Source organism: Caloenas nicobarica, chromosome 12 (assembly GCF_036013445.1).
Source record: "Caloenas nicobarica isolate bCalNic1 chromosome 12, bCalNic1.hap1, whole genome shotgun sequence".
Taxonomy (NCBI): domain Eukaryota; kingdom Metazoa; phylum Chordata; class Aves; order Columbiformes; family Columbidae; genus Caloenas; species Caloenas nicobarica.
In genome coordinates, this window is record NC_088256.1 from 15,588,396 (window position 1) to 15,613,567 (window position 25,172).

General features: G+C 47.7%; 1 protein-coding gene across 1 annotated transcript in view; it reads right to left on the minus strand.

The window, feature by feature from the left end:
* Positions 1 to 25,172, minus strand: part of GPC3 (glypican 3) — a 151,664-nt gene that overhangs the window by 40,231 nt on the left and 86,261 nt on the right. Inside the window, exons 4-6 of the mRNA XM_065643401.1 lie at positions 19,881 to 20,014; positions 17,258 to 17,383; positions 6,693 to 6,813 (exon numbers count right to left, since the gene is read on the minus strand). Of these exons, the coding sequence (XP_065499473.1) occupies positions 6,693 to 6,813; positions 17,258 to 17,383; positions 19,881 to 20,014 (381 nt within the window). The remainder of the gene's footprint in view (positions 1 to 6,692; positions 6,814 to 17,257; positions 17,384 to 19,880; positions 20,015 to 25,172) is intronic.

The window sequence follows — 25,172 nt, forward strand, 5'->3', positions numbered from 1 at the left end:
CTGGCAAAACACCATGGATGAATAAAGGGACCCTCAGAAAGGCAAGTGGGATTAGCAAAAAGGAAGCACAGCTGAGACGTTCCTTTTTCATACCGATAAAGGAGATACATGGCTTCATGCAGGAACGTACCTTTCCCAGTCCTCTCATGTGTGTTCCTGAAATTGCCAAGGGAAGGACAAATGAAAGTAGGAAAGACAAGGAAACACTAAATCTTGTCTCAAATAGAGACAGTTTTGCAGTCCCATTATTTACCAAAAAAAGAGACGTGGGGGTGGACCAAAGAACTTGTGTGCTCCGAGGAAAATCTTACAATGAATTGTTTTCTCCAAAAACTGGCTGATACGAGAGCTTGGATTATTGATGGGCATTTTGGCACTACCTTAAATAAAAACAACTGCTCAGTAAGATCCAGCACTCTTAGCCGGGTTTACACAGCACACAGGAGATGCTCAGTCCCTCAGCACAACTCCAAGTTTCGGTGTCACTGAGCAGTACCAGAAATGTGCCTATTTACCACCCCTTCCTTACTGAAAATGGGAAATACCTCACATTCCACAGCAAACGTAACTGCATGAGCAGTAAAAGCATGGGGCTTAACAGTGCACCCCTTACTTTCCTCTCTGTCATGCAAGATCAGAGGTAAAACAGGCAAGAAACTTCAGGCAAACACAACCCAGATTACGTGCCTGTTTAAAAACACACATGCAAACACACCAGGTCAAATTAATCTCGGGCTGTTAAAGAAAACCTATTTAGAGTGACCTACAGGTACAGTGTTCCCACAACAAACCTGATAAAGCCGCGACATTTGCAGATAGGGTCCCAATGGGCATAGCTGGCATGGGCAAACACCGACTCTTACTAAGATGGGAAGGAGGGGAAGAAAGGGTTTGGGTTTAAAAAGCAACCCGACAGTCAGATAAGTTCAAATTTAATTATGGTCTCGTTACAGAGGGTCACACTTCCCCTGATTTAACTGGCCTGGCAAAATCCTGTAATTGCCACTTGCATACGGAGTCAGAGAGCATTTACCCAGCATGTTAATGAGAGCTGAGGAACAGCTCAAAAGGATGATGGAGTTAGGCTTTAAATACCAGGCCTAGACTTGGTGGAGCTATAGATTATTTTGTGTAGTAAAAGAGGAATTAGCTGATCCATTCCAAAATGCATTTATCATGAAAATAAAAATCTTCTGTCATTTTATTTAATAGCCTTAGTAAGAAATAATTGCAATGCCTGGTTGCTTTCAACAACATGTGGTTTTAATATTTTAATTGTTACAAACTGTTTAATAATGTTGAACAAAAGACATGTCCAAGTAATTATTGTGTTTATTAACATTTCTTTTGAGGACCTGATAAATTATATTACACATATACAGCACTTCAGACATTGTAGTGTTAACTTTTAAATTTAAAAGTGGAAAATTAGCCAAAAGCGACTTGTTTTGGTGCAACTTAAATATTGTACTTTCAAATGATAGGCGTTGTGCATCACATTATTTAACAATCTGGCAGTTTGTGCATTTTTCTAATTATTATGCTGCTTCATCTAGTCGGGGAATTAAAATACAGTGGGAATAATAAACCTCACAAAGCCTAGCATGCCACAGAGAGATGCAATTCCACCAAACCCGTCAAAGTCACGGATTTTTCTGAAGGGGAAATATATTCCCCAAAATCCCTCAGCTCCCCAGGGTCTCCCATAATAAACTCAGTCGTTTTCCCTGCTCGGACTCGCTGGGGACGGGGCCCGGTGAGGGGCCCCCGGGACCCCTCCGTCTCCCCCAGGAGCACCCGCAGCCACCCTGTGCATGGCGAACAACCGTGGCACTGTCCCCACGGCCCGTTTGCAGGGTCCCCGTGTGCCCCGAGTGGGGTCAGGGTCTGACCCTTTGCCACCCCAAGCATCGTCCCCCCCATGGTGGGTTAAACCCTCTTCGCCAGTTCCTGATGCTCCGCCATACTCTGTATTTTGAGCAAAGGGGGTTGAGAGAGACTCAGGCCCAAGGGCATCGCGCTGTTCCCAGGCCCATTTTGTTTATATTTGATTCAATCAAGTTGTGGCCTTTTGGCCTCTTTCCAAATTAACTTCTGGGTGACCTCTGCCGTGCCCTCTCCCAGCAGCCAGGCCACAGGGAAACAGCCCATTAAACCTACAAACAAATATAGGACATATTGGTTGATCAACCCAGCTTCAAACACAGGAATTTAAATGCCGGGACATGCTCTTTTTTTGCACACTTCAAGTCTATTTTGTCTTCGGTCATTCGCACCTCTGGCCCTCCTTTCCCCCTCACCCAGCCCCCTTGCTCCAGCTCTGTGTTTTACTGACTCGTAAAACTTCTAAATTTTGTTCTCATCCTCCTGTAAACCCCACGAAGAGCAACGCAAGGCCCTTTCACATGGGGCTCACTGCAGGACCTGGGTCTTTACACCAAGCACGAGAAGAAAGGTGATGAGATCCTGCTTGGGGGGAACGGCTGTGATACTCCAAGAAATTGTGTGTTCTCCTTATTTCTAAGGAAATAAATCAAAGCGAGTTTCTCAGGGTCTGTAGAAGCATATTGCCTAGATTTCGATCCCCAAAGGGTTGTTTCTTTTTTTTCAAGAGCTTACATGGTAGTTAGATTTCTGGCTAGAGAATATGCAATATGATAAAAACACGGTCCCTATAAGGGGCAATAAATTACAGATTGTTTGATGTGGAAACCAAAGAACTGTCAAACTCCAGTATGTCTGAAACATTCTAAATGAGCCCTTAACTTCAGTGTCTGGAAATGTACAATACGTTTCCAGGCCATTCAATTTTGTAAAGACACATCTCCCCCAGTTAAGTTTCCTTTTATGGGTTTTATTCTTCATTTTTTGGTGGGTTTTTTCACCCCCTTTCTTCTAAAATTGTGCTCTTCCTCCTAGAGATGGTCCTATGATAAACACCAGGATTTATCTAAGCATAAAAAGGGATTGGAACTGGGCATGAGCTTAAACAGGGGAGTAAGGATGGGGTAAAGCATTCAAGTGCAATGGTGTCACAGCCCTGTAGGCACTGCAGAGAGCACACAAGTCAGCTGGGGACAGAAAGGGACAGGAGGAAGCCCTAAAAGTGTCACATCGGCCAATCTAGTACCCACAGTCTCCATCCCTGCTGCATCCTCGCACCAGCATCACTCAGGTCAACTTTCTGAAGCCTTTCTTGGATGAAGGTTCAATAGGAGGTCACCAGTGTGGCACAGTGCCCAGGACATGGGACATCATGGCTCCCACTACCATGCATATCTGTTAAAACTTGAATCTCATCCCCATCTGTCAGCCATCCAAACATCCTCATAGGGGAAGGAAAATTGAGCGACCAGAGAAATAGCTCACCTTGCACACCCCTTTTTGTCTAGGGATGCTACCAAGTCACAAAAAAACTGAGCAAGACCTTAAGCTGACACAGAATAACCTTTCAATTTCAATCTAGTTTCACATGTGGGATGAGTGAAAACCCTTCTAGCTAGAAACAGACCCCATCCACTCTGGGAAATAAAAGTTAGGAACCAACTCCAACTCGTTTTCCTGAAGGTGACCCTTGGCCTCCCAGCTGAGATAACAATGCTAATATTTATGGATGGGCTGTTCATGCCTCTGGGCACACAGCAAAAATAACTCAAATCAAGACTTGGAAGACATCTAACAGAACTGGAAAAAAAACCCCTTACTTCCAATATGGCAATAATAAACCATCTCGTCCACCAACGCACAAAAAATAGCACCTCCCACAATCACGCATTCAGGTGAAACAAAAATGGTCTGGGGTCTTGACGTGATGAGTCGGCACCGACGAGGGGGACTCATGTGGAAAGGACAGACTTGACACAGCAACTGTCAGGCAGTGAGCTTTATTCATTTAGTTATTTTAGCTTGATAAAAGGTGCTTGAACCAAACTAACACAATCTGGCAAACTTTTACTTCCCCTTCTCTCTGGGTTAGGTTTTCTATACTCCTTTCAGTCCCCGTGGATTTTGTTCTAAGGCATAAACAACATTCTCATTTCAAGCTGCAGAAGTTCAATGAGAATTTCTCATATATATGTGCATTTTCCCAGATTCAGTTTGAGAAGACACAAACTAATGAGTGAACACGATTTTCGCACACAACACATTCGCCAAACTCAAGCAAGCTCAAAAACGTGGCATATTGCTGAAAGGGCACGCATTTTTCAGCAGCATGAGCAGCCTGGAATAAATTGAAGCCAAGTCATCAGCAAATTACAGACATTAGCAAAAAATCTACAAGTAGAAGCTGTGGAACTCTACAAAAATTGCACCAACTAGCATGGCTCCTGACTCTACCCATATCCCTGAAATCTAAGCTGCATCTTCAACACAACAAACAGGGAAGAATTCATCATATGGTACCAGATTCACAATTTACTGGTAGAATCCAGTTTACAGCTCTGAAAACTACAAACACTTGAAAAGATGCTCTTTTTTCCAAAAGATTCTGGATACTTGAAAACCTTTAAAAGCCACTGTTGGCTTCAGCTTGGTGGATACAGAGATTTTTCACTCCTCCCCAGCTCAGGAGTCCCCACCGCTTCCCAGATCTGAAGCCAACACCTGAAAAACACAACTGTAATTCATCCAGAGCTGCTCCTTCCACATTTCCTACTCTTCAGTATTCAAGATGTCTTCCAGATGTGAAGGAGAGCGCAAAACTTCAGTAGGCCAAGAAAAGAAGTGTGATGGTGAGCTCTGACACCCCAAATCCCAAATTTAAGTAAACTCTACAGTTACTTTCCCGGTATATAAGCCACTTAGCAGAGACTACAGACCCTTTGCAGGAACACCTAGGTTCATAACTAATTTTCACAAATCGCTTCCCATTTTCTCCTGATTTTATCCTCAATCCCCTTCTTTCTCAAACACAACTTTACAAGAGGGTTTGATTTTTGTTTTTCAGACTCTTACGCTGTTTAAGTCAAAACAACTCACCTGCGCCTCATAACACTTTCTAATCCGATCCTGCACACCAAGGAGGGGAAGCACTGTAAAAGATCATGACCCAGCTGACCATATTCACCTCCTTACCACTATTTTTCTCAGAGCAGCAGCTGACAAAGACCCTCCGCTGCTGCAAAGAGCCGAGTTCAGCCTGGCAATGTTTACCCAGGGTCTGTCATTCCACGGATCTCTGTTCCTCAGCAGCCTGAACTGTTCAGCAAAGACCTAACTTGACCCAATCTGGCAGCCAGCATTTCACAACCACTTTATGTCAGCAGTTTCAAGTACACTAATAACCATGTTTTGTTCGGTGCGACTTTCTCACTGTGAACGGCAAAATATCATTATCACCTGCAGGTTGAAGCCTGCCCTCTACCCCATTTAATAGGGAGCTGATTATGCTTTTTTTTTCCCCCCCTCCTTTTAGTAATTATGGGTTGTTGGCAGATGGCTCGGCGAGGCACATGGGAAGGCAGCGCGGGCTGTGCTGCCGCTGCCCATGTTGGCTCCCGCATGTTGGGGTGCTCCCAGGGACCCCAAATCCCTCGCTGCATCCCGGTCCCAGATAGCAGCTAATGAGGCATGCCTGCATCAGAGGGTGTGGGATTCAAGTCGGGAACGGCTATGAAAACAGTCCCTGGCAGCCTCAGAAGCAGGAAAGCAGAGGTTAGCAGAAAAGTCGCTAAGCCAGCAACTCCAGACAGAGCAGCCCGAGCAGCCCACCCAGCCGGGAAGCAAAGCTGGGCTTAACCCCGGGGAACACGCCACTGCCCAAAGCCTTGTGCCGGAGTGATGCTGAACAACATCCCCACAAGTAAGAACTCTCTCAGAAGAGACCAGGTAACTCAGCCATATTAACAAAGAGCATCACCGCCCAAGTGTTTGCTCTGTGAGGTCCCAGTGCTGCGTCCCTTGAAAGTACAAAGGTCTGAGCTATCAGCCTCCTGAAAAACAGCCCCTCTACGAGTTACTCAGTGACAGAGAGGAGGGCAGAGTCCAGAGCCAGACCCCAGCCTGGCTAGCTCGAGGCAATGCTGCAGAAGAGCTCTGGGACGTTAACAAGCTGAACACCGTGCAGAGGTGCCATCTAATCCATTGGGAGCGGTGGGGCTTGTTCACAAACCTAAGCTGGCCTGGCATGATGGGTAGAGACAAGATACTGCTTGTCCCAGCAGCGATGCCAGGTCTGAGACCGTGGGAAGGACACTCCCTCCCCAGCAGAAAGGGTCTCACCCAGCTCTGCCACTTCCCGTGCAATGGTAACTTGCCACAGTAGTGACTGGGAGTGGATGCCCAGGGAGATACAGCAAAGAAACCAGTGACCCTTCTTTTCCAGCCATGAGCAACACCAAAGGGGACTCATCTGACGAGAGGGGACACCAGGCTGTGCCAGCACCTCATGCTCGGTGGCACCACAGCAGTAGCCCCATCTTTCCTGTCCTCCCTTGTTGGCGGATGGATGCTCAGCAGAGCTGTACTGCAGGGACACATCCATGCGCCCGCAGGCCAACAGGCACGAACCAGGACCTGCCACACCTGCCCTGCGAGGCTCGTGCTGCACAGGGCTGAGGCGGCACCGGCTCCACACGCAGCTGCTGCAGACGGAGCTGCCCCGGGTTGTCTGGCTGAGCCCAGAGAAAGTGTAGACTGATTTGGAAACCGCCCACTCTGGAGCCATCCCCGCTGGCACGTCTGCAACCAACCTGGTTGATGTGTTTCAGCTTGTCAATAATCTGGCTGATCACTGGCTCGGGACCTTTTATCTTCAGCTCGTGGTTGCCAGGCTGAGCTTTTGCACCATTCCTTGTGATTTGAGGACTGTACCTGTGAGAATGAGAACAGAGGAGACCACAATGTGATGGGCTAATATGGAGATCTTTAAAGTTCAGTACAAACCGAAGAAGTTCCAAGACAGGCACCAGCCCCTTCCAAAACAGAGAGAGCAAAACAGTTAACGACAAAGAAAAGGCAGAAGATTCCCATAAATATTTCTGCTCTGCCTTTGCAAAGCAGCAAGATGATGTACTTGTATCACTTGAGGACAATGAAGTCCTTTCCAGTCCATTAGTAACCAAGGAAGATGTTAAACAGTATACAACAGGGATAAATATTTTCACATACCTTGCACCCAAGAGTCCTAAAAAAAGCTGGCTCAGAAATTCTGGCTTGCTCATGTTTGTTTAAAATAAATCTTGGCAGACCACAGAGACTCCAGTACAAGAGCAGTAGTGTTGTGCCCACAGCCAAAAAAAATGAGTGGGATGACCCAGTTAACTCCAAGCTGATTAGCATAACATCAACCCCCTTGCAAAATAATTACTATCACTGATGTGTGATTTCAATAATAAAGAATTAAAGCATCAGAATATAATTAATGCTGTCAACATTGCTAATGGAAAATAGGTGTTGTCAAACACTCCTGATTTTAGTCTTTGATGAGAACCAGCCTTGGGGATCAAAGTAACTGCTTAGACGGAACATACCCTGACTTCGGTGTGGTGCTGGGCTCTGCACCATGCAGTATCTCAATTTACACAGGTATCATGCAAGTCAGTAAAGCACCTGTAAAGCAGATAAAGAGCTGGCAGATGCAGCTCTCCACAGGGACCCTCCCTGAGCGGCCAGGCCAGCTCTGCAAAGCAGCGCGGCCAAGCTTGCGCTCAGCTTTTTCACCAGGGATTAGGAAATTAATATAAAACCACCGCTGCAAAATTTATGGAATGGCAAAGTTTATCAGAGTGATAAAAGTGAGGAGGGACAGAGGGATCACCGCGTGTCTGCCTTTGGAGGAACGCATTTCTACCCTCAGTACCTGGGTAACAGCTCATGATGCTCAGGATGCAAGACAAACGCATCTGCACCAACCGCAAACTCGGCTTCAGGACCAGAGCAAGCGGCTGCCACCACTGACTGCTGGTGGCCACAGCAGTGGCACAGAGCACACTGGTGCCTTCTCGAGCTGCAGGTTGTTGGTATCCATCACAGCCCAGGTGATGGGCCGGATTTGCACAAAGCAAATCCTCATCTCCAAGAGCTGACAGCCCAAGCACGCACTGCCAAATGCCGGCACAGCCTACGAGATCGCCGAGATAACACCGAGCATCAGTCTGCTTTACTTCTGTTCTTCCGGTGCCATGGGTAAACACCATGAATATTCCTTTCTGTGATTCATCTCCTACACATCACGTCCTTATCCAACTCCCAGCACCAGTCCTGGTGACTGCCTCCCCGTCTGCCAGCTCCCCTGCCCACTAATCCTTCACCCCTGCGTTGCTGGGCGAGCTTGGGCGATGATAAACAGTCTATTTCACAGAGGCTTTGGGGAAGAAGTGGGACTTCAGCAGGGATTAAAAGGAGCGGAGGGAGATGGGAGGGATGGTGGTGCCGGCTAAGGGAGGATGTTCTGCTGGGGGAGAAAGCAAGAAACATCAGGACAACCAGCCGCAACAGTTGTTGAGGCACACAGAGGGTTTTGGGGACACACAGGGGGTTGGCTTCACTTAAACTTTAAATAAGGAATGAGACTGACTCAGATGTGAGGATACAAAGGCAACTTCAGATTTATACTGGTGCAGCAGGAATCCGCCCCCAGCCTCAAATATTCACATCATTTACAATACAGCACTGAGGCTGATTTCCACTCCAAGGCTTTTTCAGAGCAGAAGATATATGTACAGGAGCATTCTGCATCCCCAGCCGGGTCCACAGCGCTGGGCATCCCCCACATACAGCTAAGCTGGGGGCTGACCACCCCTCAAGATGCTTCACTGAAAGAGATGACAGACAAAGCAGGATGGGAGAAAGGAGGCGTTTGTGTCTCTAACAGAGGAGCACACACCTGTGGATATTCCTGTTTCTGGACATAAACATCTTGCGCAGGTACAGGAAAAGCATCGCTGCAAAGCTGAGACATCAAGTTGGGTCTCCCAGGCCTCACTAGCTCCTCCACACTGGGGCAGCACAGTCAGTCCACCCCACAGCACTTCACCTGTGGCACGGTGCTAATCAGCTGTACCATACCAACTCCAACAGCTCTGCTCTCCACCCAGACAGCCCTCCCCATGCGGGGGCCTCCAGCTAGGGCTCAACATTTTGCACAAAACACACTTTAAAAAATTCATTTATTTTTAATAGTTGCATTGTCCTGGGAAGTATAAAACACCGCCATAGCCAAGATGTAATAGCTCCCAGCTCAGAAAAGAACTTCCACGTGCAGAGGCTTGCTGTCGGCTGAGACCTAAGTGACCGGTAGAAGCGGGGCCAGAGAGTGCCAGGCTTGGATCCCAGCCTGTAGCAGCCCATGCTCAGGAGAAGGTCTTGGCTTCCCAGAGCAGGCAGCGGTAGGACCACAAGCTCCGAGCACCATCTCGTGGGAAGATGCTGCTGCCACAAGCACAGACCAGCCCGGCTCTGCAAACACTCTTGGTCTTAACTTTGTGCAGGGGAATAAGGCATCAGGAACTGTGAACCATTAAACCTGCTGCTGATTTGTCACACAGTCACTTAATGCCACCATGTCAACCTGACAAACACATCTGGCGACCGAACATAAACATCCAAAGGACACATGACTTTTTATATGCCAAAGAAATTACCATTTTTGGTGTCACTATAAATTTAATTTAAAACACTGATGGAACTTTAAAGTACATTGCTGAAAAGTCTCCTGTGGTTTAAGAGATTTAACTAGCAGAATACATCTCCCTCAGGTTTTAGTAAAAGCAGAACCAAACCCCTTTTTGGTGCATACCTAAATTAATACAATCTCTCCCCTAAACAGTTTTATATATAGAAACTCAATAGCTTGGGTTTGAGTGGGCGAAACTCCTTCTGAAATCCCTGTGGCTATGAGAGGAATTCTGCAGCCTACGCAATGTTGTACAGGAGGGAGGCTCACAGCGATGGCAAGTCACTGTAACTACGTGCCCAAAGACTGAAATTGTTCTCAAGAAGGGTCTACTGGAGTGGCGAGGACCTCAGATCACCCTCTCTGGAGGGACAAGTCTACCAGAGAAGGAAGCAAACCCAAGCGCATTTGCAGAGGGATCTCTCCCAAAAACAGTGATACTGGGAAAGCAGAGTGTCACCGCTTGGTGCTTCCCACCTGGCCAGTTACAAGGGTACATAATAGGCCCAAAATGAGCCATTTGCATCATTACACAAGTCATTTGAAGCAGCACGGCAGTGAGATCTGGAAGCTGCACATCTTGCAGCATGAATCACAAAGACGACATGGGAACATACTACAGCCAAAGAGCCAGAGATGAGCTCCCACACAGCTTAAGTGCTTTAGGATATGCCCCTGCATGGCCAAGCTGAGACCTTCTGGTGCCCTTGGGGACAAGGGGGACACCAGCTCCCCCTCAGCCGTGCCCCTCTCTGCCCCTGGCACGCATTCAGGCATGCAGGATGCAGCCAAACAAAGGGTTAAAGACTCTGAAATGTAGCTTCAGTGAGAGGCCGACATTCCTGAAATGCCAGAAAAGCTGGAAAAGGCAGCTGGCACCCCTCCCTGCAGCCTGGGCCAGGCAGTCAGACCTTAATATGGTAGAGAGATGCGCCTTTGCAGACTCCAACAAGCTGGAGGACACAGGGTCTCCACATGGTCCCCATGCAGGCTTGCCTGTGTCCCACCGAGCTGCTGCAGGGCCAGTGGGCTTGCAGGTCCCATTGCAAAACAAAGGCAAAGTATCACCTTCCTCCCACATTCTACAGCCACAGTGCAAAGGAGAAATCTCAGAGCCATCTTGGGCTGCTTTCAACATATGCCAATAAAAGAGTCCCTTCTGCAGGCCACTTGTACCACTCCACACAACCCATCACATGCCTCTGCCATGGTGATGCTGGCATGGAACAGCAAATATGCACAGTGGTTAAAGTCCACCCCATGGTTCCAGGGGCTCCCTGCGCCGAAGGGATATCAGTGTTGCAACATGAGCACGATCTGGCTTCCACTTCATAAGCAAAGCCCAAAATACTTTCCTCTTTGACGTGTCTTGACGTCAGTCAGTAGCATCTCCTTGCCTGGGCTCCCTGGGTATGGGCTCTTGCTGGGAACATGGTATTTTCCAAAGACAAATGTCACATTGTAAAATGTGCTGATAAGCAGCCCTCGCTAAAAACAACTTTAAAGACAACCACCTGGTGAAAACACTAATGATCTGAGGTCTTCTGTGGGGACAGCACAGCTACGGACCCTTCCTGCTCCTTCTCATCCACCAGCCATAAATGATAAAGCATGCAGTCAAATTAAGGGACTTCCCCTCCTTTCCACTCCACCATCCACAAATGTCTCCTGTGAATGTTTGGTCATTGCAGTCCAAACGCAGCTCTTTCCAGGCTTGCATTTCAGAGCAAGGAAGGCAAGATGACAAATGCAATTTAAATAAATGGCAATGAATGTAAAATGTGTGTTCATCCTACTTGGCCACACTAGGCTTAGAGATGAGTTATTGCAATGCCTGATGTGTGATTTAGAGAAAGTGATCCTGTAAGGCAAACATAAAGAATTACACCTTTTAGAAAAAAAGGAAAGCAAGTTTGTCATTCAGATAACAATTAATTTCTGCCTGCTTTCCAGTCACAAAGTATTTATTCAAAGGCAGCTCCACAATTCAAACAGCACAGTATCCCTTGCCAGCTCTTCCTCTACTATCTCTGTTCACTGAATCATACTTGCTTGAGGGAGTTGATGGGGGACAAATATAACACAGTCCGATACAAGACAGGACAACACAAGAGAAGAGGTTTCATTGCACAGGACTTAATAACCAAGCTGGAGGGAGCGGCATTTCCAGCACCCGCAATCCCCTGAAGCTGCTCTGCATTTCAAGACATGACTTACCGCAGGCCATATGGGCTGGTAACGCCGAGTCCTCACCACACAGGAGGCAAAAAGATATGAAAAAGGAGAGACAGAAAAGTTTCTCCTCCACAGCCCTGGCAGGAACCTAAGCCTTATCTCCAGCTGGTTTTTATGGGTCAGTAAAGGTGGGTGCAGTGGTAATGCCAACATTTTACTCTTTCCGGCCCTAGTGCCTTTTAGTTTAGTGGGACAAACTTAGTGGCACAACAGCAATGCGAGCGGCAGGAGCCAAAAGGCTGGAAGAGCTGCTTCCAACCCACTCATTGTGTCCTGCAGACAGGGAGTAACTCCTGAATGAGTCCATAAGCCTCCAAGAAGATGCAGTAACTTCTTTGCCTGATAATTTCCTCTCTAAAGAGAGACTGTCCAGAGATACCTGGTCAATCGTACCAAGTACCCCAGCCCAGACGTGGGCTGGGTGTGTGTTGCAGGCCAGACAAGTGCAGGTCCACTGAGCTGTCCTGTTCCATAGGGGGTGCATGGTCCCACCATCCGGGGACCATATGCAGACATCTGTCATACGGGGGTGCGAGTGGCAGGAGAGAGGTGGGGTGTGCGGCTCTCGGGTGCCTTCCTGGCTTGCAAAGTGCACTCAGTTGCTTGATTGCATTGAGCGCCTAAAGTCATTGCAGAGCTCACAACGCCACAGTCAATTTACATCACCAGCAGCTCTGAGCAAGCTTCTTCAAAAGCAACCAGGAGGATCCAACACGCTCAGTGGGGAGCTCTCACCTAAATAAAAAGGAGTCATTTTCTGCTGGATTTCCAAATATCATCACCTTGCAGCCTGGTCTCACTACTGTGGGAGCCCTCTGAGATCCTGCTGCATCAGTTCCTGGCCTCTTCCCAACCACCCTACACAACATGGTACAGCCAGTTAGTGTCCTGCAGATGTTAGTTTGGTTATAAACATGAAGTCTCAGGTAATTCTGGTTCTGGGAGATGGGATTTTAAGAAGGAACAGCAAAAACTGTAATATTGATGGCAAAGCAATGGGAGTTTGTAGCATAAAAGGACAAGCTGAAGTCTCCCTCCATTTTTCCTGTAGCTCAGTAAAGTTCAAGACAAATATATGATGGAAAAATTGGCTAAACCCAAGACCAAGCAGCTGGCTTAATAGAGGAAGATTCATGATCTTCATTTCTGAAATACTCTGGAAACAATTATGGCCACTCAAAAACCCACTGAATTTGCCTACTATACTTTCATTATGGCTTACATTTGCTACAAAGCTGTGTTTCATGTGCTTGAAAAGTTATACAGCCTCCCTCTTTGGGGACTCCATTGTATCAGATATTTTGCAGCACTGCCAGAAATAACCAAACCCTTCATGAACTAAAGGGGTATTGCTGGCATGGAATTTCCTTTGTTCCAATTACAGAATCTCATTTTTCTCTCTTGCTTCCAATTGTGCTTTCATTGTTTATGGTTTGCATGATTAAAACAAACCACAGTACATTGGCAACAGCAGGGAAATCTGAGACTTCTAACTTGAAGAAGAGAATCTGGCAAGGTGCTAAAAATATATTAATTTGGAATTGGTATAAAGACAACAAGAGTTATGTGGGTGATTTAGATTAATGTAAAAGTTTGTCTTGAGAAATCTGGACATTGCAGTATCTAACAGTAATACTTAATGTGCTTACGAGTTTTGCAGTGGGCAAATGCTGTCATTCTATTCAGAACAGCTTGAAAGGAATATATTCGTGTAAGCAGATTATTAAACTCTGAGAATCTAGATTTTAATAGGCTTTTAGTATTAAATGCTGCAAAACCCTGATACTATATATAAAGCTCAAATCACCTTTGAGATTCAGGCGCCTAACTCCCATATAAACTGAGATGAGTTCGATATCTCAACACCCACTTGACTTAAGCTGAAGTCATTAAATGAGCCAATTATCCAGTCAGGACTTCAGTGATAAGAATCACCCTTTGGTTTTTCTCTACATTGGATGGAGATAAGAATAAGAGAGGCTGGATAACATCTTCTCGCCACCCAACACCACCAGTGTGAGGGCAGGTCAGAGGATGGGGCATGAAGACAAACAGAGGCAAGGAAAGACACGATGGCAACCTTCGCTTGGGAATGTTCAAGCTGTTGCACACCCACTCTGTCTACATGTCCAGCCTTCTGCTATCTCAGGGAAGTGCCTGTCAATTAATTGAGCCCAGGAAAGCTGTGAAGAGGTGCGCAGGCATGCACGGAGACAGGAGGGAGATCCAGCAAGTCTGGTCCCCAGCTACCATGAACAGCCAAGCGCCGCGACCCTCAATAAGATCTTTGCAAGTTGTGGAATGTACCGCATGTGGCTTTTGCTGTGAATCTCTGTGGTGTCCCATAAAAGCACAATATGTTTTTGCACACTTTGAAAAGTGTGAAGAGCAGTAATGTGTTGCCTTTTATTTTTAATTCCCACTTTGGCTTATGTTCTTCAACCACTCAGCAACAGCACAGCACAAGACACAGGCAGTGCTCTGTGTGACCAGAAAAATCAACCTTCCCTGTATGGTTGCCATTGTTTGTAAGCCATTATTTCAAGGCAGCATGTCCTAAACCCGTATAAGGGGTGGCGATCAAACTACTAACCCACAGATCAAACCTCAGGAAGGGGGATGAATTCTTGCCATTAGATGGTCCAACCTGGAGGAGTAAATGAGATGGACAAAGGACTACCAAGTAAGATTCAGTAAAAGAAAATGAAGGATGAAGCATATTAAAAATGCTAGAATACACAAAGCAGGATGAGTGATGCTGATTCATCAGCACTTAATTAACACTCAGGTACTGCTTTAAAGATGTGAGAGGTAAATAGCCACAGGCTCTAGGAACACCACCAAAGCCCAGACAGGCCCATATGGATGTTCAGGCCAGGCTCACTGATACATAGCAATGCCCAAGCAGCTTTATCCATCATCTGCAGAACCAGACATGGAAACACGTGGAAACACAGCATCCACCCAACCATCCCTCTCCCCTGGTCTTCGCCTGGTTCTACAAAGCTTCCAGCAGCTTTGGCAGGTGCTTTCTAACCTATCCCTAGGGTGGGCACCTCATATATTGCTATAGGAATCGCAAGATGTCTCCCCTGAGCCCCAGCTACAACTCCACAGGGACCTGGGTGGTCTTAGATCTTCCTGTGGATGTCCCAGAAACCCGAAGGCGTCTCAGGTTGCACATGGTGCCCACGCTCAGGCAACTCAGTCCTGCCCCGAGGTGAAACATATCCAGCTACAGGAACCACATGCAGCAGGTTAAGTGCAAGGCATGAGTGTCCCCTCCTGTCCAGCCTGCTGAACTTTCAGTCAGGAAGATCTGATTTGCAAAAGCCAAGATCCAACAAAACAAGAAGGAAACATTAAGATGTGAAATATATTTTACATGCACAAAACCTAGAAAATCAGACCTGGCTTTCCAGCAGCTGTTACAGACATGGGGCAACTACCAGGTCAGCATCCTGAAATTAATACTGGATATTAAAAAATGCCAAGTTTCTTGCAAAAAGTGGCAAGGTGGAGTTTGATGACAAACAAGTGCACATCAGTCCAGGAGGAGAATTGCAGCAGCCATGCCAGAAACACTCCAGTACAGAATACACATTCTCAGAGCAGCTTGGGAAAGAGCTCCTAGGCAGTGAACAGCTGCTTGGCTCCCTCTTGGGGAAAACATTGAATAATGAAACTGGTGCTTTGGAGTACTCAAGAAACAGTACCTTAAATGCTCCTGATTTTCAGGAATCCTCACAGACTCTCTGAAAGAGATGCCATGCTGCGAAGTCCAAGCACATGAAGCAGTCAGTTTTGGCTTCTTGTGAAAAAATACAATCGACTTTTTGGACAAATTTGACAACTTCTTTGCTTCCATTTGAAACAGATTTTACAAATGGATCCTGGGAGAGCAGCACCCTGGACCGTTACCTTCGTTCAGCTTTATTTAGCTGAGTTCTCCCTGTATTTTATTGGCAGAAACACCACCACATACAGCACATTTTTGCAGACTATGGAGAGGAGAGGGTCACCCTGGGAAGCGTTACAGCTACAGATGCTACTAAAAACACAAGGTGTGTTGATGTATTTAAGGGGCAATAGCTATTTCCATTTTGTACATCCGTCTTCCCTCCCTCCTAAACACCCTGCCATTGCAGGGGTGCTCGAATCTCCTCACCTCAGGTCCTCCTCTGCAAAGCTGCAGTGTTTACTGTATTGTTTTAGGACAGTTTTAAATAACAATCAGTGAGACAATATTGAAATAATCATTTTTTTCTCCAATTGTTCTTCTTACTTAGGCATGGAAACTCAATATTTTCCAGAAATAGGTACAGATAGAGGACAAATTTTTCTTCAGGCAAATTAGGTACATCTTATTAAGCATGTGATCTTAGATGCTTGAGCAATTTTTTTCAAAATACAGTTTGATGCTATTTTGGTCCCTTCAGTGTTGCAGGTCAGTATTACAAGTACAGGCTAATTACCACCTGAGGTTACTGATGAAGAAGTCATAATTAATATCGCAACATTTCACCACTTCCTGATTTCATTTCTATTTCTTCCCTTATGCAAACAACTTAGCAGCAAAGGATGCTTTGCAAAGAAGGGTGATTAGAGGAGATTTATGTATAATTATAAAAAACATTTCCAAGTTCTATTTCCACATTCTTTAATGTTCCTGGGGCGGCATTTTTTGCAAGATTAAAAAAAAAAAAATCTCCATTTCTCTTAACACTTCCTTCCCCTTTACATTATTAATCCTGTACTTGTCTGTCTTCATTAACCTCACAGTTACCACCAGGACATCCTCAGAACTGGCAGGTGGGGCAGGGAAAAGCAGCCAGGGCATGAGCTGGACCCTGGTGTGATGGGCTCCATCCACAGAGGACAGCCAGGGCTCGGCTGCGGGAACACGGTCAGATGGCAGCAGTGGCACCACCAGAGCTCAGTGGTCCTGACCTCCTCCAGCACAGAGCCACAGCCAAGGAGAAGCCCACCAAGGTGGTCATCCTTTTCACTGCTTGGATGGGGCGGCAGATGGCAGCCACGCTGCCGTGCTGCCACCCGGTGCGTGCTGGCAAATGTCCCCACTGCTGCTGCACAAGAGCCACCCCTGGCACCGTGGTGCCCCTTCCCACGGGAGTGCGGCTGCGGTGGGCTCCTGCTGATCTCCTCTCTTGGCTCGCCACTACCAACCTACCCCGAGCAAACCCAGTCAGGGCTGCAGGGTTTTCTCAGCAGAATGCAGAAAACTCAGCGGAGGGCAGCACACAACCACTTCTCTCCTCTGTGTAGACTTTGCACATCCCTCTGAGCTGCAGCGGCAGGTTCTGCAAGTGTTTCTGAAGGGAATGAGCAATGTCCCAGCCACAGACCCCTCCTGCGCCTGGTCAACAAAAGGGAAACGTGATTCACCTCTCCATGACTTCTTGTCCGTTCCAGCAAAGACTGTCGTTCTGAACAGTGGAGCTGTGGTTGCAGATGTACTCCGGCAAGCTGCTGTAAAAACTGCTGTAAGACTTCAGCTTCGTAATGAGTTCCCTGGAAGAAAGGGGGAAAAAGATGGCGCTCAGTTAAAAGAAGATGACTGGGTTGGTACATTTTAACCAGTGAAGGTAGTCACACAAACACAAGAAACCAGCTGGGTGCAAACAAACCATGAAGCATCAGACTTATTTCTGACCTCAGGTAGCATTTTGCATTGTCCCCTGATTTTATTCAGTCAAGGGCTGAATCCATGCTTCCTAGGGCAAAAATGCCTGTGACGGGAGGGATGCTGAGGCAGCAGGACCTCGGCCCACCCATGCAGCACACCAAAGCCTGTAAAGATGGGTAACGTTTGTTTTCATGCTGCACTGTCAAAAATACACTATTTCAAGGCATATGCTGGGCTGGCCATGGGGTCACAGTCTGCATTCAAAGGGATAGGTTATGCAGGAGGAGCTGCAGAAGCAGTGCTTGCACCGGGCAGAGGGGATGTGAATCAGGCTGTACCTCCACCATGCACCTTCCCTTCCCAGAATCAAGGACTTCTGTCCCTGGCAGGTCCCCTTTGGCAGCGATACAGAGGTGCCAGGTCATGAGTTGACCGCAGGAACTCATCCCAGGTACCCTGACAGCCAGCAGAAAGGGGACAGGGGCTATGGGAGCTGGATGTACCTGTCACCTCAGCCCAAGTCTGTCCCCTTGGGGGCACTCAGCAGCTGTCATAGGGAAACACTGGTGGATTTAATTTGGTAAATGGCACAAAGAGCAGGGACTGGAGGAAGTAAGCCTTGGCCTCACAGTCTCCTGACTTGGGTTCAGTGCATATTCCCCTTTGGCAAGGGGCTATTTCTTGGCCTTCTTTCTCCCCGGGAGGGATGAGGAGGGATCAGCACCTCCAGCACTCCTAGGGGCATCCCCTTGGTGCCCGCAGTGGTGGGACACGACTGCCGTGCCCTGCCAGCTGTGGGGAGCTGCCCCAGCACCCTGCTGTCAGACACAGCGAGCTTGGGCAGCCTGGGGTGCACAGGGGGTGCCCAGCTCCCTCCATCCCTCTTCGCTTCTGTTTGCTTGAGGATTTCGTGGGGTTCTCTCTGCAGACGAATCCCACGTCTGCCAGCTGGGGGCAGGCGAAACAAGGAGAAGACACCCAGGTCCAGCGCAGGCAGCCTGAGCTGCAGCTGCCTTTTTGCTATCGAGGAGCCTGTTTCTGCTCCAGACGGACACAGCCCATGGAGGCAGAGGGCCACCCAGGTCCCACCCTGCTCACCGCAATGCAGCCTGATGGGATGTTGCAAGCACCAACCCATCCATCACTGTTCATCCCAATAAACCTTTGGCTGAGGAGTCAAAGCCACTCCAAAGGGTGGGAGTTCAGCCCACAACCCCCCTGCACAAATTGGAGGGATGCTTCAAGTGTTCGCCACCTGCATGAACCATCTCCTGCACTGGGCTTACAGTGGGGCAGGAGCTCCAGCCAACACCATTTTGCAAGCCAAAATGAAGCAAGACCTGGGTCTTCATTTACACCAAACCTTGAGCAGGACAAACCTTATGCTAAAGAAAACCTTCCTGGGGAGCAGAGCTCTCCTCCGGGCCAGGAGGAGAAGGGAAGTGAGAAACTCCTCCGTATCTGCAGGTGTGAGCTCACATAATTAATCGCAGCAGATTTCATTAGACTTCAGAGGCCTCAAAGGACATCTCCATCAGAGCACGAGCTGCGTGACCCTCCGACATGTCGAGACAACGGAGGAATGCAAACCCTGGTGCTATATCTCATGGGAACTGTATCAAGAATATGGTTCTGTTACTATTTAAAGAGAAATCCATCCAACTTAGTCTATCCCCAGTTCCCAAAATTGCCAAGTTTTCCTGTTTCTCTTCCAAGGGATTTTTCTTGTATTCGAGATAGCAGTAAAAGCACAGCACGTCTCTGAACGAGCTTTCAGATCCAGAGGGGAGATGCTTCTTCCCAACACACCAGTGTGAGACCACTGAATTACAGCTTCTATTTACACAGTCCCTGTGTAAAGCACAGGGGGCAGTGCCAGCAGTGGAGGCACCTGCTTCACTTCAAAAATATTCAGTAAAATGCTGTTAACATTCCTGAGCTACTGCAAAAGACTGCACAAAAATAAAGTTAAATGAGTCCCCCTAACTTACACACAGAGTGTTATGCACAATGTTTCAGGCTAGAGCCACCATTTCTACCTATAACTACACCTGTGAGTATATATGGCACTATAGCAGTGCCCAGGAAATCCAGGTGTGGTACCTGGTACATTGCAAAAAAAAGCAAAACAAAGATGAAAAGCAGGAGACAGTTTTACAAGTGAAAAAAAAAAATGCACTACATGAAAAAACACACGAGGACATCTCGCTGTGCTTCAGAGCCAGCCATAGAGAAGCTCTGATCTTCGGAGTTAAAACCAGCTACAGGTTTATGGGTAAGGGAAATAAGGAGCTCTTCCATCTGCTTCTACAGGGCCATCCGTACAGTGTCCGCTCCTGCAGCCCATCCCTCGGGCGCCACGCTCAGCCTGGGCACTCTCACCTCCTCCTGCTCGACAGGGTTTCTTCTTGCTCGATGCGAGTCACCTTCAGGACTTTCTTGTCAACAAAAAGGTCTTCAGGGTAATTAGCTGATCGATATTGCCTCTGCTGAGCATGGCCACACAACCGGCTGATCTGGAAAACACAAACACAGCAGCATGAGGAAATGCTGGGACAAGAAATACTGCAGGAAAAGAGCTGGTCAGTCATCCTGTCATCCCCATCTCTCCGATAGCTCTCACAAGTGCCCAAAGCAAAGTGCTGCCCTAAGGATGCAACCCCACTCTTGTACAAATACCCCATGCATGGGAGAGAAAGCAGGAAACATCAGGCAAGATTTTCAGGCACCAAAGTGCCCCTGTGATTGTCAAAACCCCAGACCTGCAGGCATGACCAGCAGAGCTCCTTGTGCCAGGTTAAACTCATGCTCAGGATGTTCCCCAGCCCCTGGTGAAAGCCGTGGCATCTCAGGATGCTACATTCCACCACTCTAGCCAGACTTCTAGCAAACGTCTCCCCTCTGAAGGTAAATCCTGAGATGCCAGTTCTGCATCTCGAGGCAGCTTGGCATCCACATGGACTGCACTGTAGGTGCCCAGGGATGAGCATCATACACATCATTACTAATTTAAAAAAATCAAGGCCTAAAATAAAGCAAGTCAATACAGCCCAGTCATACCATGGGAGGTCTTGATTAACAGGGCTCTGTTAATGACACAAATTAGCTCATTAGCACACAGATGATTCGGTAACCAGCTGCAGCAGCAAGGGAAGGAATCCAAAATGCCTCATTAAAGCTCCCCTGTACAGCCAGTGTCCCAAGACTCAGCCAGTAGTGCTGCGGCCGCCTCTGCAATCCATGCTGTGGATGGAAGTGCAGCCATCTCCTTCTGTGGGAGACCAACAAGAGACAACTGTTCCCCCAAGGCACCGGTGCCACTGGGAAACTCACCTTTTGAACCATCCCGTGCTATTCTGCAGGACCTGGCCGTGCTGGGTTGTGAAGGGGTCTTGGCCAATTGCTGGACCACGAAGGCACCATGGCTAACACCGATCCCTCTTCCCTGGAGCCTCATCCCACCACCTGCATCCAGGCTTGGCGCCAGCCACATACTCATAAAACGCCTGTTCCTTGCAGAACCTCATTTATCTACACGCCACGCAAACCAAGGCAACCAGCTAAACTCCAAGTTAGCTGCACACCGGAGGCTAAAAGCACACCCGTTGCCCAAAGCTACAAGCATCTGATGTGTAAAGAGAAGAAATTAATTCTGTTCTATTACATCCTGCATTTGGGTGGGCAAATAAATTAGTAATGTCACCTCTTCCATTATCAAGAGCAGCATGGTTTGTTTGCTCAGGCTGCTGTACAATGAAGAGTCAAAGAGAAACCTCCCGGGAGCTGGGGCACTGCCATTTCTGGTTCACAGCATGGTGGAAGAGATGCTGCCATGGGTCCCTTCTGCACCTGCGGCTGCTTCTGCTGAAGCAGCTCCTCCTGCAGCTGCCGGGGGAGAAGCTTCTGCAGCATCTTACCTGGTTTTTTTCTCTGTTGGCCTCCCTTGGCTGTGTTTCCTCTTGGCCTTGCCAAACCCAAGACTTGCAGAAGCCCTACTGCCTTCCCTAAATCGTGTGGCAGGCTTAAAAAAATGAGGGAGGGAGTCAGAAAAATGAACACCATCTTTTGGGCTGTTTTCTTTGCCTTTTGGGTTTTTCTTTAGCACCCATTGCTCTCCCATAAAATTGTCAGGTAATCCCCCAATGCAGGCAAGCAGGACTAGAAGGAAACTACAGGGCTGCAGGAGAGCTGGACAACGGCATTTGGGACACCTGAGACCCCAGCGCTGCAGAATGGGTCTGCACATCCCGTGCATTCTCTGCACTGGCTGGTGCCACTGTCCCTGCAACAGGCAGACTGGCAGGAGGGCATGAGGATGCACCGGGGTTTGCAGACCTCACCCCCCAAAGATGCCCTCCGAGCCCACGGAGAGTCCAGAGATGAGACCTGCCATGAAACCACCTTGGAGAAACACAAGGTGTGCAAACACAAAAGGACAGAGGGCACAGAACAAGTGACGCCGCAGAAGCAGCATCGCTGCACCCACGCTCTGCAGGGGCATGTAAAGCGGAGAAGAGAAGCAGGAAAAGGTTGGATATTTTAAGCTGCCACTTGCGATGACTCCCTTTGATTCTCCCAGCTCTGTGAAAAGCCCCCCCTTCCCTTTCCAAAGTCTTTCTTTCAGCTGGCAAAGCCTATTGAACACTGAGAGAAGAGCAAGTCCAGAATCAAGGCTTTTTTCCCCAAGGTACTGAGAACGCTGAATGCGAGGGGATGGCCTGAGACACGGTGTGAACAACGTCACTTCAAACAGCAAAGCAGCCGAGCAGACCAGGGCACCGAAGGTACCGCAGGCTCTCTGCTCCCAGCTCCTGCGGCTCAGCCACGTCCTCGCAGCCCCACTCGGCATCTGGGTACCACGGGCTCCTGAGAGGGATGGAACCACAAACAGGATCGTGCTAGCCCTGACATGGGACAGCAGATGAAGTCTTCATGGACAGAAGCTGGGAAGTCTGAGCAGCACATCCAAGTTTTTACTTATTTATTTATTCAAGGACCAATTAACCTTTTCTGTAAAAAAAGAACCTGAAGCCCATCCTGCAGAGTCACAGTGAAATGATTGTCACGTTTTAGTCAAAAACCTGCCTGAGATTTGAACTTTAAATGAAGTGAGAGAATGTAGAAGTAACAGATTGCCTGCTCATTTGCAGGGGCGGCATCGTGTACACTTTTTTAGGGGGAGGGAAGGATTTCACAAACCATCTGCCAAAGTCTGTAGGCCACAAGTGGTCCTAGGACAACAGCTCAGAAATCGTGTTTCAATCTTTCCCCCTTTTTGAGTCCCCGCTGCAAGCTCAGGAACAAATTAATCCAGTTTCCCAGTCTCTTCCTAATCACTGCTACTTTAAAGCAAGCTCCAAATCTTAGTAAGTCTAGAAAAATAGCACTGTAGGGCAGTTAGAGAAGGGACAACAAAAGCCTTAGACCTCAGGGGGCAGAAAGTGAGATGCTTCAGCTCTACAGGCACCGCTTGCTTTGGCAAGAGCAGCCAGATCCCCAGCAAGGTGTGATGCCTGCAAGAGCAAGAGGAAGGTGGCACATCTAATTGTGTGCTAAACCAGTATCAAGCGACAGCGGTAATACATGGCTCCCTCCCACCACACAACCATAAATGTGAAATTCAAGGCGAATCGACAGAATGGAACCGCTAGTTCTTCACCTCAGGCTGCACGTGCTGTCCGCAGGATCATAAATATACAAGAGTTCTTACCTAAAGTATATTCAGTGCAAGAGCCATGCAGACTCTTTTCTGTGTCACACACAGTCCCAGAGCAGGTTGAAGTTTGGAACTTCAGGCCACAAAAAAATGAATATGTAAATCAAATGGCAGCATGGTTTTTTTGTTCCTTTTTAAGAGAATCTGCCAGTCCGCTGAAAAACTGCCTCGAGTGGACACAAGGCAAGCAAAACCTTCCCCAAGCCCTGAACTTTTATAAGCCCCCAAAGCAACTGATACTTTAAGAGCTGAAGCTAAATTTCCCTGCCCCAGCTCATTAACAAGCTCACTAATTACTCAATTTGATTAGCCTTTTCCATGCATGCATGACCCAGGCCACGAGGGGAACACTTTGCCAATTACTACCCACCACCCCATTTCTTTACTCCAGCCGTAGGGTGAGCCCGTGCCCACTGGTGGGGCACAGCTCCTTGGGGACCCCGAAACTCTCCGGGACCCACCAGCTGCCGAGAGTCCCCGTGCCGCATGGGGAAACAGCTGGTTCCCCACACCTCGGGGAGCCGCACAGCACGTAATGGCTCTGCTTTAGAGGCAACATTGATTTCAGAGGAGCACAGGGACAAAGCTAATGGAGTAGCGCTATCAGCCCGCTTTAACGCTTCCCCGTTAATTTAAAGTAAGAGGTGCCGGAGGACTGCTGGGAACCTGTTTGCAGCTGCATGGAAGCGATGCACGGTCAGCAGCGGGGCCGCGGTGCAGCCGATGGAGGGCAAAGCCCCCGCGGGCACCCCCAGCCCGGCATCGCTCACGGCGCCGGGGCCACCGACCGAGCCCTGGCACGAGACAAAACCTCTCGCCTTGCACACCAGCAAGCAAATCCCAGGTGGGGAAAAGATTGGAAAGCGGCACATGCATGATCCTCAGCGCCAATCAGAGCATCGCTTTCAAGAGTAAGAGCGTTTTAAAGGTAATTTTCTAGAAAATTTGAAAAAAAAAAAAAGCTAATCAGCTTTGCCTTGGAAGAGAAGAGAGTGCATTAGACACTGGCAAATACCTGCTGCTGCTGCTTCTCATTCAGCCCATGAGCTCCACTCTGCTCTGAAGGAGAGTTTGCTATATTTGACCTTTACTTACACTTTACATGGAGTTTCCATTTGTCTTCTCTGTGAACTCTTCTGCTTATAGATTCATTCTCCAGGAAGACACAGTATTTTTTTTTTTTCCCCTCCAGGCGATGGCCTCATTTTGGAAGATTTCCTCCCACAATCTTCTCTGCTCTCTGGAGTTCCCGTATGTCATTTTAATACCTATTCCTGAGTTTCCTTTGGGAGAAGCTGCACATTAAACTGAAAAGCGATTAACTATTATAATTGATTTGAACACAGCCTCTGAAAGGGTGATTTGCTGCAGTATGCACAGAAGAGATGACCACAGACCTCAAGAAAATGTGCTGCCCGTGGAGGAACCAACTGGCGCCCACTAAACTCTGTGCATCACCCAGCAATGCAACCCAGTTTGACCAGTAAGGCTGAAAGCCTCAGTAAAGCAGCTGCCTGCCTTGGTGGTTCTTCCCCAATTCTTTTTCACAACCTACTCTGCTACCCATCACACATATTATTAGCATTATAAACGGGGCATAAATGCGTTCTTTATCTACAAAGTCACCATAAAAGCAAACCTGAAGTCTATTACTCAAGCGCTGCTATAGAAATCCGCTTAATTAAATTCTAAAGGGCTTAAACCAAAAATATACATTGTGATGATACGGGATAGAACATAAACTTTTTAATAGTAGTAACCAAGCACATTTACCATTTCTACAGGTGTAATAAAAATGCTAATATATGTTAATGTTTAGTCTGTGGTTAATGTTTTGTCTTCTTAATTTCCCCAGGGCTTTTATTACTGATTTAAATCTGCCACACTACCCCGGTGATTGCATCGCCTTCCACAAACGGCACTCTCAAACGAATGCTGATTAACAGAAATGAAGAAAC